The sequence below is a fragment of the Pholcus phalangioides genome, unplaced genomic scaffold (assembly GCF_987345545.1).
Source record: "Pholcus phalangioides strain wild (caught in Gottingen) unplaced genomic scaffold, Ppha-v1.0 ptg000003l_1, whole genome shotgun sequence".
In the NCBI taxonomy this organism is placed as follows: domain Eukaryota; kingdom Metazoa; phylum Arthropoda; class Arachnida; order Araneae; family Pholcidae; genus Pholcus; species Pholcus phalangioides.
The window spans coordinates 24,589,827-24,603,311 of NW_028301596.1; the positions used below are offsets into that span (position 1 = coordinate 24,589,827).

The 13,485-nt window shown below is 35.7% G+C and overlaps 1 protein-coding gene across 2 annotated transcripts in view; it reads left to right on the forward strand.

Moving 5' to 3' along the window:
• Ptpmeg (protein tyrosine phosphatase Meg) overlaps positions 1-13,485 on the forward strand; it is a 595,691-nt gene that overhangs the window by 80,575 nt on the left and 501,631 nt on the right. For both annotated transcript variants that reach the window (XM_089247192.1, XM_089247198.1), the window contains one exon: positions 11,523-11,620. In XM_089247192.1, coding sequence (XP_089103318.1) covers positions 11,523-11,620 — 98 coding nt within the window. The remainder of the gene's footprint in view (positions 1-11,522; positions 11,621-13,485) is intronic.

Below are 13,485 nucleotides of genomic sequence, written 5' to 3' on the forward strand. Positions count from 1 at the left end.
AAAATATGAACTTCCGATCGTTGTTTTTTTTCTTCAGCTCAGTCGGCATGCTCTGGCCCCCAACAATCAATACCTCCTTCTAGAGTAGAAGTCCATCTGCTCTAGAAGGTATTGCAACAACCCACTTCTAGGAAAACCCATCTTTATGGTAGCGTGTATCCTGTGATCGTATGTAGACGTATTTGGAGTCGTTGGAAGTCATTAAATTTTTGTACTAGGTATTTTTTCTGGAGTACTTGAGAAATCAATATCTTTGAAAAAAAGTTTCATAATTTTTGCCGAAATTTCAGCCTTTCGGTCCGTAAGTGAGCGAAGTTTCCTCTGATTACTGTCAACCATATGCAGAGATAGACTTGGAAGTCTGGGGGGGGGCACGGTCATTATTTCTGGGGGGCACGATGATGTCAATTCATATATGCATATATACATTAGATCAGTCAACTTCACCTTTCACGCTGCCCCCCCCCCCATGCCGCCCATGCTGTCAACAAAATATTTATTCAAGAGTGATGTGAAGTGCTTGTACAAGGTTCTTTAAAGAAAGAAAAAAAATGAGTAGCGAGTGTGTGTACTTTTAATTACTTGTGGCTGAAAAATCCCTTTTATCAAGATTGGTTGCTGAGTGTGCTAGACAAAAATGCCGCCAAATGCAAGCTGTGCTTTAATGGGTGAATCGGCGCTGAAATCCATTGAGCTTATTATATTACTGGAGGGAGTATGATGCAGGGCCATAACTAGGATTTTTGTATTGCCTTGCCGCCCCCACCAATTCGGAATTTGATAATTTTATAACGGTGTTCACCTAAAAATTGCCAACCGGAGCAGTTACCCCCCCCCCCCCTTAGTACCGGCGCTGGTATGACGTCAGTGGTCTACATCATTCCTTTGAATGTCGACGCATCTCCGTTATTTTCTAATGACATCCATAGTTGTTTAAAGCAATAAATGAAAGAAATAATTTCAGTATTGATGATACGATTCCAAAATTAATGAGAGAATTCCAGAATTAATGAAAGAAAAAATTACAGAATTAATGAAAGATAATTCCAACATTAATGAGAGATAATTCCAAAATTAATAAAGCAATAATTCCAGAATTAATGAAATAATTTTAGAATCAATAAAAGAATTCAGCATTAATGAAAGAAAGAATTTCAGCATTAGCGAAAGAAACAAATCCAGAATTGATAAAACCAATTATTCCTTGAGTAAGAAAGAAATAAAATTAATGAAAGAAATAATTTAATCTTTTTCTATCTTTAGAAGGGTTCTTTTTTTTAGTCTTTAAAAGAAAATTTATTGCAATATTTAGAGACTAAACTATGTTTCAATGAGGAAATTGACAGGCACGAACTGTGTTATTCAATGTGTCATATGTTTTGTATGATACATATGTGTATGCGGCCTCCTTTATTCATTACGGATGATGTGAAATAAAGTAGGTATAAATGTTTCTCTGAAAGGTACTCTGAAAGTTTTAATCAAAATTAAATATGTGCCTATTTATGTGAAAAATATGCGTTTGTAAAAAAAGTCCTCTTGAATTTTTAAGTTTTACCTTGAAAAGTGCTTGAATATAGTCCCTGAATTTTTTTTCGTTGGAAGAGTATGAACCATGTTGATACTCAGCATGCCTAGGCGTTGTACGGACTGTATTTCATCGCATGGGAGACATACAATGTATTAACCATCATACCAACCATGTAATAGTAAGTTTTTGTAACTGAGATATTTTTTACAATTGCTCCAGGGAGCAAAAATCTTAGTTTTTTTTGAATGGTATCATACATACACCATCGTTTTTGTTCTTCATCTTTTGTTTAATAAATGGGTTTTATAAATAATTAACGTTTGTTTTGTTTCTGAACCTTTATTTGCTGGAGCTGGCATTATCCTCAATTTATGGACATGAGTGTAGATAGATGACAATACATTTTACGGAAGTTTAAATCAAGATCATAATATATAACAGATGATTCTTTTCTTTTTTTTTCCACTCAAATCATTATTTTCGATAATGAAGTGAAATATGTATATTTTCATTTGTATGCAGAAATTCAAATCCATAAACAGAAAGAAAAAAAATCAATATGCTATGATATGCAATGGTCTTTGTGGCAGTGCTCCTCAAAGTGTGTGTCGCAACAAGATGGAAGTATCGATATGTGTGCCTATTAGTGCTTGAAGTGATTCTTTTATGAATGCACATTATCTACTAAAATATTGCGGGGAGCCACCGATGAACCACGAGTGGGGCAAGGGAACTGCCAGTGACAAAAAAAAAATATCATAAAGCTGTGAGTCTGCTTTATGATAGTGATCTTTATGGTAAGTGTTGGTTACTGTTGAAAATAATCGCTGAATGACACCAATTGTAGAAATTATGTTTTTTATTCAACAAAAAAAGTGCAAGTTTCTGACCATTAACTCTTTAGATAGAACATCTGGTTAAATGGTATAAATATTAGTATTTAAGCTATATTTAAATCATTACTATTAATAATTCAACGCTATTGTCCGTTGATCGTTGTTCACCGAACAGAAAGCACTGATCTTCTCCATCACTGCTTCCTTCTTAGGAAAGAAATTTTTAAGTTCAAAGAAAAATTATATTCAACAATAGTTACAATATGATTGTTTGAAATGAATTAATTTCTGAGTAATTCGAAAGTTTTCTGCATTTTTTTTAAGTTCTTAAAGTGCTAAAAGCATTTCCTCCTAGCTCAAGTCTGTTTTGGCTTGATAAATCCTTGCCTGGGAGCACGCCAGATATCCCATTCTATATGACAGGGGTTCTCAATTTTTTTTTCACTCGCTGCACCCTTGCCTAAAATTCATGGTTCATCTGCAGCTCCCCAGAATCATTTAGTACAGTGATGGGTACACTGTTTTATATGAGGGTCACCAAACAAAAAGAAAAAATTTTGACGGTCTTGACATATTCGGACATTGATTCATAATTGGAATTTTTATGCTTTGAAATGAAGTTGCGGAATGTGTTGTAGACTTTGAAGACTCCCGCGGTCTTGTTGCAAATGAGAGACAGTGGTTTATCTTTTACACAACTTTAAAAAAACAGAAGTATATTTTAATAACTTTACTGCATATTTATTTTGCATATGCGTTCTATTATTTTGTATATGCAACATTTTTAAATAAATTTCTGTTCAAATTCTCAGTCATATTTTCCATATGCAAGAAAGGGAACAACTCTCCCCCCCCCCCCCCCGAATGGATTTTTTTAAAACACCTGAAACTGAAAATTTCTATATTATTATTTTGAAACTTGTGGCGGCCGTACAGAACCTCTAAGTGGACCGTAGTTTGCCCATCAATAATTTTGTTGATACTGTACTTTGACTTTTTAAAGAACCACCTCAAAGTGCATAAATAGGCACACAAATCAATATCTCGAGCTCGCCTCTATGAGTCGCGATGAACCTTCAGAGAATGCTATATGAGTACGTATCCATTGTTTGTCTGTATGTGTGTGTGGAATCGGGGCGGGGAGGTCGTGCCCACGACAGGCAGTCATCTCGCTTATCTGGCCCAGCAACGGATTGTTTGCCCAGGCATACATTCATTAGCTATCGAAAAAAAATTGTGACTCGGTAAAAATGTTCTGGAAGAAACACACACACATACACAAAAACATCTTGGTGTATGAGAGCCAACTGAATTAATTAATTTGGTGGAAAATGAATCAATGAAACGAATCTGATGCGTCCACGCATATTACCGAAATTAACAAAGAAAACTATTATACATTTCCATCTGTAGAGCAAAATATTTTTAGTGCAGAACAATGCTGGGATTATCGTTTGCCCACACATTTTTGGTACAAAGTTTAGATACGCAAAGAATTCACGCTAAGGCGTGTATCGATCGTCTTGAAAAAAAAAATACAGTGCAGGATTATCTTTGCAATTGTCAAAAGTTACCTGTTATCAGAACAATATATTCCACAAATTATCCGTGAAACACAAAAGGTTTAGGACACTGACTTATTTTGTTTTAATTACACCGGGACATGGTCTCAAAAAGGGTGAAAACTAGCACACCAAACCTGAGTAAAGTTATTTTTAACTCAGTTTTGTAGCACATTAAAATACATTGTAAAATGCGTCTATAATAATATTGAAAGAATGTTTTTATTCTTCGCTACTGACAACAAACATTCATACCAACTGATAAGGAAATTCCATTTAAACTTTCAATGTATGTTGTATAGACTTATGGATAAGTCAATGAATAGAAGAATTCAGTATGTACTTGTAGGGGGTGTTTTTTACAATGTGTTCAATGGTTTCTGCTAAACGGTTTATCTACTACAGATGTACACACCTATCTGACATTTTCTTTTTTTCTCTCTCAATACACGGCTAGTCACGTACAAATACGGCTGTACAAAACCTTCCCCAATTTAAAAGGATTCTAGTTATCCGGATTATTCTTGGAATCCACAATTTTCTTTCAGCACTGTACATACAACGTCGTTTTATATACAATGTTGTGTAATACTAATTAACTGCATCTAAATATATTCCTCATTCTCATATCATTTTGCTAAAATTAATGTTATTGTAAATAGAAAAAGTAATTTTTTTGTATAATTTTTAACTTCAAAGGCAAATTTTCGGTCGTTTGGGGCATATTCATTTTTTATAGAGCATTTTCTATCAGTATTTAGGTCATGAAAACCCTAGCCCTATTTATAAGCATACTTGCCAACTACTGCAGAATTTACACCACAAAATATGAAACTACGGTGGAAATATGGTTTTTTAGAAACTTCTTTTGTTCAAGGATTTCTTTGAACTCCATTATCCTATCATATACAGAATGGGGTCACACAAAAAGACTACACTACCAAAGAATAAATATCAAGTAAATAACAAATCAAAAAGGTGCGGTTTACACTAAGATAACTTATCGTGCAGGTGGGTAACTATACTCTATTCGCTCTAACTTGGGTCCTGATGTAAACAAAAGCACGTGTGCGATACTCAAAATGATTGGTTGAAGAACATTTCACCTTTCTTACAGTACAATACCGCCAAAAATATAGTCCTTTGTCGTTTGCCCCTCATTCCATAAAATACCTCATAATTTTAATTTTTTTTTCGTGTTAAGGCCCGTTTACACGAGGCAAGTGCTTTAGTTGGTAACTTAATTTTAACTTACCGATTCTTCTTGAAAGTGTCCACACGATAAGTTTTAAGTAGACGCTCATTGGATAATTTTTACGGAGGTGAGCGCAGTTAGCGCATGCGCGTTTCTGTCTACTCAAATCCACGGGGAGAGAGAGAGGCGCAACGCACGGGGGTATAATAGTAATAATTTTTTATTTATCTGGCATTCAGAGAGGTCCTTTTTTTAAAGCCCATAGCTTTCGTAATGATGGATGAAGATGATCAGGTAGAACTTGAGAATACTGTTATCAGAGCCACATTATATGATATATTTTTTAAAGAATATAAATTTATTCACTTTCACTTACTCAAGAGGGGTATAGTTATGTGGTACACATTGAGTACGATGTATATTCTGACTCCAATTGAAGAAATGGTTGATAATATTTAAGTTCATTTAATTTTAAAAAACTATTTACATAGGTTAACAATATTAATTCCACATAATAAAAAAGGAGAAACTATATCACTTGCATGAGAGCAACACAACAACGCACAAGTAGGTCATGCAAGGGAAACAGTTCGCTTGTCCCCTTTTTTCGCCTCTGCCACCCACGCATCAGGAGGTGCACGTAAGGGGGCGAGAATGCAGCTTTGCTGTCAACAGAACGTTTCCTCGCTATAGTCGTAAAACCGTATACACTTCAAGAGATCTCGCTTTGCCAACATATATGTGCGTGTCTGGTTTCGAAAAGCCAGTTGAAATATCATTTGCAGCTGCGTTTTATTAGGTGCCTATAACTAAACAACAAAAATTTCGTTGGGGTAAACAAGATTTTTTTTTTTCTTTTTACCCCTGCGCTACGAAACTAGCAGGGATGGGGTGGGAGGGGGGTTACTTATCGTAACGAGTGCATTCGCAAAAACTTCGCATTATTGCTCAAATGGCTCTCTTGAGTAGCACACGGCTCTCTTGAGTTTTTGTTCACAATCAATTTTTTATTTTATTTTTTTGTCTTCTGTACATATGAATCGATTTTAGAAAATTAATTTTTGACTATATTTGATGTTAAATTTTTACGTATCATATTTGGAGATAATTTTAACCTTTTTTTTATTTCCAACGTAATTTTATAATTATTTAACATGTCAGAATCTGTTCCGGCACATAGAGCTTAAAACGCCAGCAAGGTAAACCACTGAGAAGTGCAGGCAAGAGAATAATTTTGCATGTCTTTGAAGAGATCTCAAAGAAAAATCCAACTTCATCTGTTAAAGACTTGGAAAATATGACAGCAGAACTAACAGGTGTCGGAAGAACTAGTGTACAGAGAGCTCGGAAAGAGTTTCAAGACACCGGAACAATTGTTACACCAGGTAAGAAAAGGAAAAAAGAAAAACCTGTGCTTGGTAAATGTGATGATTCACAATTATTTTAGAAGAAATGAAATTCCAACTTTGAATAAAATTCTGCTATGCATTAATGACGATCCAGATTTGCCGAATTTGGGAAGAACGATGCTTTACACATTAATTACAAGTCTTGGATTTGAATATAAAGCGAGGAGCAAGACCCCTGTCATTGTTGAAAGAGATGACATAATATTATGGCGGAGGCAGTACTTGAGAGCAATCAGGCATTTTCGAGATGAAGGTAAAACTATCTACTTTTTAGATGAGACTTGGATTAATGAAAGGCACACAACTAGGCAAGCGTGGTCTGACAGTACAATAAAGACCAAACGACAAGCTTACCTGGAGGGTTTATCGACAGGGTTGAAAGCCCCCATTGGGAAAGGTAGAAGGCTAATCATAGCCCACATTGGAAGTGATGGTGGTTTTGTCGGAGGCGGCCTACTGTTATTCGAGTCCAAAAAGTCTGGAAATTATCATGAGGATATGAATGGCGACGTTTTCAAGACCTGGTTTGAGAGCATACTGCCCAAACTTCATCCAGATAGTGTCATCGTGATAGACAACGCTCCATACTACAGCGTTCATGTGGGAAAAAAACCGAATTCGTCTTGGAAGAAACAGGATATCATCAACTGGTTGAAGCAAAAAAACGAAATACTGGACGACTCCCTCATCAAAGTGGAACTTCTACAGGTTGTGGAAAAATACAAAAGTGAATGTGATAAGTACGTCGTAGATGAAGTAGCAAAACATGCAGGTCACAAATTCCTCTGGTTACCTCCATATCATTGGATGCTGAATCCGATAGAATTAATTTGGAGTCAAGTTAAGGGATTTGTTGGTCGAAACAACAAAACTTTCAAAGTTCCAGAAGTTCGTGAATTATTAGCAACGGTTTTGGATGGTGTGACAGTGGACAATTGGCGAAATGCGATTTCTCATATCATCAAGGAGGAGAAGAAGCTGTGGCAACTGGATGTTAAGGTCGATCTGACGGTTGAAGAGCTAATCATCAATCCATCACAGAGTTCATCAACATCCCGTGAAAGGGAAATGGAAGGAATTTCACTCCTACCAGTATCCATATAATGATCTCCAACCAGTAAAATATTGAAATGCAGTAAAACAAATATAGACCCGTAAGTAAGTAATGAAGAACTGCAACAAAATGGTAAGTTATTCGTAATTTTATTTCATAATGTATTTGATAGAATATTCGGACCAGAAAATCATGTGTGTGAATTAGTTCAAAAACATAATTTTTAAATTTTGATGGGGGGGGGGAATGAATAGAAAATAAGTAAAGGATTTCTTCCTTTCAATTCGATTCTGAATTTACATTAAATTTTAGACAATTTCTTTCATTGATTTTTTCTTAATTTTAATTAGAGTGTGTGTGTGTGTGTGTGAGAGAGAGAGAGAGAGAGAGAGTGTGTGTGTGTGTGTGTGTGTGTGTGTGTGTGTGTGTGTGTTTTTGTTTGTTTGTTTGTGTGTTTTTGTTTGTTTGTTTGTTTGTTTGTTCAGCATTCCTGTATATTTTGTAATTATGTATGAATATTTGATTTGAATGCTTACTTCTCCCACAGAATATATAAAACCAGGGCTAAAAGTATTTTGAGAAACCTCTCCCTATTTTAATTAGTGTTATCAACTGTTTTTATTTCAATGAAATTCGAAAAACAGTGAAAATTTTATATTCTGAAATTCGTAATAAAAGAATTTTCCTATTTCACATCTGAAGTAAAATTGTACGTGTTCGGAACACGTAATGAAGGGGCGGGTAAAATTACAACCAATAGAGATAAAGGATGCGAAGTGATATCAAAAATTGGTACAGCGGTTTATTTACATCAGGACCCAAGTTAGAGCGAAAAGAGTTTAGGCTGGTGCAACCGGGGCTGTCTCTGAACTTTCTCCGGGAGAGAGAACACATTACTACTATTATATTTTGTATAACAAGTTAACATTTCCCCTCCTTTATATTTATTACCTCATCAAAATATTATAAATGCAAATGTAATTTCTACAATGATACAGTAATATCCCAACTTATGCTATCACGAGTTGCGTGATTTTCTATGAAAAGTTGCACATTTTTGATATTCAAACATAATCTCGGGATTAATGCTGAGATAGTAGAATACATCAAGTAAGAGTTGTTTTATTCGATCATAACACCATATGTAATGAAACTACATCGAGTTCTGGGAGGCTACAGTATATAAAGATGAAAAATTTGGAGTGATTTAGAAATTTAATCTCAAGGGTTTTATGATATCAGCCATTTTTCTGGAAAAAGTAATAATTTTCAACACATCCGGTAAAACGAGTGGGGCAAAGGGTTGAAAAGGGAGACAATTTTCAAGAATTTTTTTTTTCTCCACAATGTGATGCAGAAAACATTTTGTCTGCTAATTGATCATCATAGTGCACCCCCCCCCCTCGGAAAAAATTCTAATTACGGACCTGGGGGGGGGGCGATGAAACAAGGTGTGACGGACCAGAGGTGTGCCAAAATGGATGTCTGGCTGGCCGAGTTTATGGCTGCAGCCCTGACTGAATTAACTATTTATTGAATTCTTGAATGATTCTCGAACTCTCAAGAATCATTTAAGAAATATTATCAAAGAAGTATTATAATAAATATTATTACTTATTCAAGATATGTTAATTTTAGAAAAAGAAATCTTGATATTAATTTCTAAAGAATTTAATTGTAAAAGTGTAAAAATTTGAACTTGTCAGAACTATTACTGTATTTAAAAAGTGCAATCAATTATATTATGATGTTTCTGAAGTTCTTTGGGAATATTATAAAAAAGTGCTCTTCAAAAAACAAGTTTTTTCAAACGCACAATATATAACCATATTTCAAAATAACATACCCACACACGCACAGAGATTTCGCTATTCAAGATAACTATAGTACATAATAGGGAACAAAGTGTCCTTTATTCATGCCTGCTTGCTGTATTATGTGTTAGTGAAGAGGTTCCTACAATGAGATCAGCATTACTGAATACAGAGGGAGGTGCTCGTCAAACAGCATGGGTGGCAAGTCTCAGACAAAGCAGCTAGGGAAGGCACTGGTCTGACCAGGACGCGTCAACACGTCCTTGCCCATTTTCGCAAGAATTTTTATGACGCGTCTTCGACGGTTGAAGGGTTAAAACTGCGGAATAACTTGAATTATCATTAAATAGTAATGTCAATAACATTATTGTATATTAATATCATTTTATGTATAGTTGTCATGTATAGCAACCGACCTACAGAATACCTTCATCTGGCTGATGATTTTAGCATACAATTTTCAGGGTCGGGCTTATATTATGAGCATGTTGAAAAATCAAGCTAGGGCTTATATTTTCTGATTAGGTCTTATTTTCAGAGGAAAACTATACTTTTTGTTCTGTTTCACTTGAAGGTGTTAGTTATCAATGTTCAATCTCCAAGAATCCCACAAAGTTATTTTCTTTTCGTTATGAGATGATATTTTTGTCTCGATATTTCAGTTATGAAAATCTGATGTACCTGTAAAAAACTTATAAAAAAGTAATACAAACATGTAAATATTTTTTGAATGAAAATTCAGTTTACATACATTGGTTTACTTCTTCACAGAGGCTTCAATTTATTTATGCAAGGATTTGTGCGTGTGTGAAAAATTAATGTGTATTAAAAATAAACAATAATTTCTGTGGATATGCTTATCACATATTACATATCGGGTATATTTGTTAAATTAAGGTCTATGGTTACATTTTCTGCTTGCAGTTTCTTGTAACATATTTTAATATGTGAATCTTGTACCTAAATGCTTATATAAAAAAGGATATGCTGCAATTTTTAAAATACATAAACTAACCTCAAAATTAAATTTCAACCTGAAAGCAACACATTTTCTTCAAAAACAATTCCCCCCCCCCACCCCCGCAAAAACCTATTTTCCCCAAAAAAATCTGGGTTTTTTTAAGCTAAAAATCCCAGCCCTGAGGGAAAATAGGTATTTACCCGGGGAGCAAATTTGACAATCCTAGCCACGGACCACTTAAAAAGCTCTGGAATCGTGCCACTGGTCATTTAAGTAAATTGTAAATGTGCAGCTTAGTTCATTTTCACAAAATTGGGTTTGAGGGGCAAGCACATCAGTTAACCTTCAGGGCCACATTTCATCCGCGGGTCAAGGGTTACTATGGTTTAAAGGGTGGGTTGCAATGAGTTTCTTAAAGAGAAATTTTGAGTTCTTACCCTTCAAATAGCATTGAAATTAACAGAAATCGATTATAATAACATAAAGGTATTTTCTTAAAGTCCCCAAAAAGACCAAATTTTGCTTTTGGTATTTGGTGGACACCCTGTAATTAAGCTTATTGAAAGTAACTTCAGAGAAAACATCTTTATTATAGGGTTGATAATAACATTAAGAATTTTCAAACACAAAATAATCCTGGAGTTAAGATATAAAATAATTAAGTTCAAAAGTTAGTTTTTTATTGAAATGTTAGAAATATATGTATAGATAAATTAATAAGATTTGTGTTAATTACATTAATAAACATTTTATTTTGATTTATTACCTGTAGTTTGAATGGTTTTCCAGAAATTGTAGGCCTATTGTTTTTAATGTAAATGCTAACAAAACAAAAAACTGGTTATTTACCAACCCTTGAGCATATGTATATGCTGAATGGCTTCGTCCTTCCCTTGAACACCAATATCTCTTCATTCATCCAGTTTTCTGTATCTGTTGCATTAACGGGGGTAAGTAACGTCCTTGAGCATATGTATATGCAGATAAGAGTATTGTTGAGGAAGTAATTAAAAAATTTTCAGCATGCCTATATATGGTTATTCAGGAATCTCGAGCTTTTGAGATTCTTTAGTACGGTTATTTCTTTACGTAAAAAAACATGTATTCTCATTTCCTCGTTATTCATATTAACTTTTATTTTTTTTAACGTTCTATTTCAGGTACCATTATTACTTGCAATTGAAAAAGGACTTTCTTAATGGAAAATTGCTTGTACCTCCTGCCACTTCAATATTACTTGCAAGCTATGCTGTTCAGGGTAAGCTTCTCTACCCATTGTAAAGAAAATCCACACCAAAAATAACATAAGCCCTTCCTTGCAATTTTCTGAGATTTTTCAAAATTACTTCTGACACATTCACCAAAAAATAAAGGAATACATTTTCTTCACTATTTTGTCATTTAATTATATTTTCCTTTGTATAATATAATAATAATAATATAAATTGTCTGAGGCTTTCATGGCCGGCGTTAAATGACTTGCTAACGGTTTCCGGGTTGACTGACTTGCAAATGGTTTCCGGGTTATTAGGCCATGGTCTAGGAGATTTTCTTCATGACGTTTCGCCCACATCTGTGGCAGGCATCATCTGAGGTTATTTGGACGTAAGTCTCCGCGGCAAGCGAGAAAGGCTTTGTACATCTACTGTCATCGACTTGTTCTCTATATGCATTTCTGAGACTTGATCGGCCGCAAAAGAACTGCATTGGTTGGCTTGTGTGGATGTGTTGTGCGCCGATTGGCTGCAAGTGGTGTCTGGCGACGATTGGCTGTCGAGGTCATTTTCTCTCTGGCATTCATCGGGGGCGCATCTCGACTCTCTGCACCGCTGAAGTACCAGGACCCAAGTGGGATGCACCTTCATTGTCTCCTCCTCTCGATCTATGTTGTTGTGCTTGAATATTTCGATGGCTTCTCTATGAAGACGAGTATGGTAGTGCACCTCGGACGATATTACCTCAGTCTTTTCAAATTTAATTTTGTGGCCGGTTTCCCACATATGTTCTGCAACGGCTGAACTTTTGGTTTTACCCAGGCAGCAGCTTCTGTGGCGATGTGGCAAAACGTCAGGAAGAAAATCTCCTAGACCATGCCCTAATAACCTGGAAACTGTTCGCAAGTCATTTAACGCCAACCATGGAAGCTCCAGACAATATTTCAATATAATTTATAATCTAAAGATTAAAAAAAATTATAGACCATTGGGATTTCTGTATTGATTATGTATCACCAGTCCAATCTGTAGCTTTTTTTTTTGGATAGGTTGCAATGGAAATAAATATTTACAAACTTTTTTCTGCTAAAAATATATTTGTCAAGATAGTCAATACAAACTGTATTTGCAAGGATGACGTCACTCTCCGCTACCATACGAAGGATTTTAACAACTGGCTGTTGCGAAGATATATTATCGAACCCACGTCCTTTCACTTTCCGGGTGAACGCACTAGACCACTTGACTACAGAGGCACCGAATCTCTCAATCTTTCCTTGGAGCTCGTGTACACTGAAAGGGACTGTACATGGACGGCCAGACCAGACTCAGGCCAAGCTCACAACTGCTAATTCCACCACCAGATAGCCACTTATACAAGGATGACGTCACTCTTTGCTACCATACGAAGGTTTTTTTAACACAACTGGCTGTTGCAAAGATATATTTTGGAAAGAGAGAAAATTCAATTTCCCTGCTGGGAATCGAACCCACATCCTTTCACTTTCCGGGGTGAACGCCCTAGACCACTGGACTACAGAGGCACCGAATCTCTCAATCTTTCCATTCGGGATTTGATTCCCCATAGGGGCAGTTGAATTTTCTCTCTTTCCAAAATATATCTTCGCAACAGCCAGTTGTTAAAATCCTTTGTATGGTAGCGGAGAGTGATGTCATCCTTGCATAAGTTGCCATCTGGTGGCAGCGTCAGCAGTTGTGAGCTTGGCCTGAGTCTGGTCCGGTCGTTCATGTACTGTCCCTTTCAGTGTACACAAGCTCCAAGGAAAGATAGAGAGATTCGGTGCCTCTGTAGTCAAATGGTCTAGTGCGTTCACCCGGAAAGTGAAAGGAAGTGGGTTCGATTCCCCGCAGGGGCAGTTGAATTTTCTCAGTTGAATATATCTTTGCA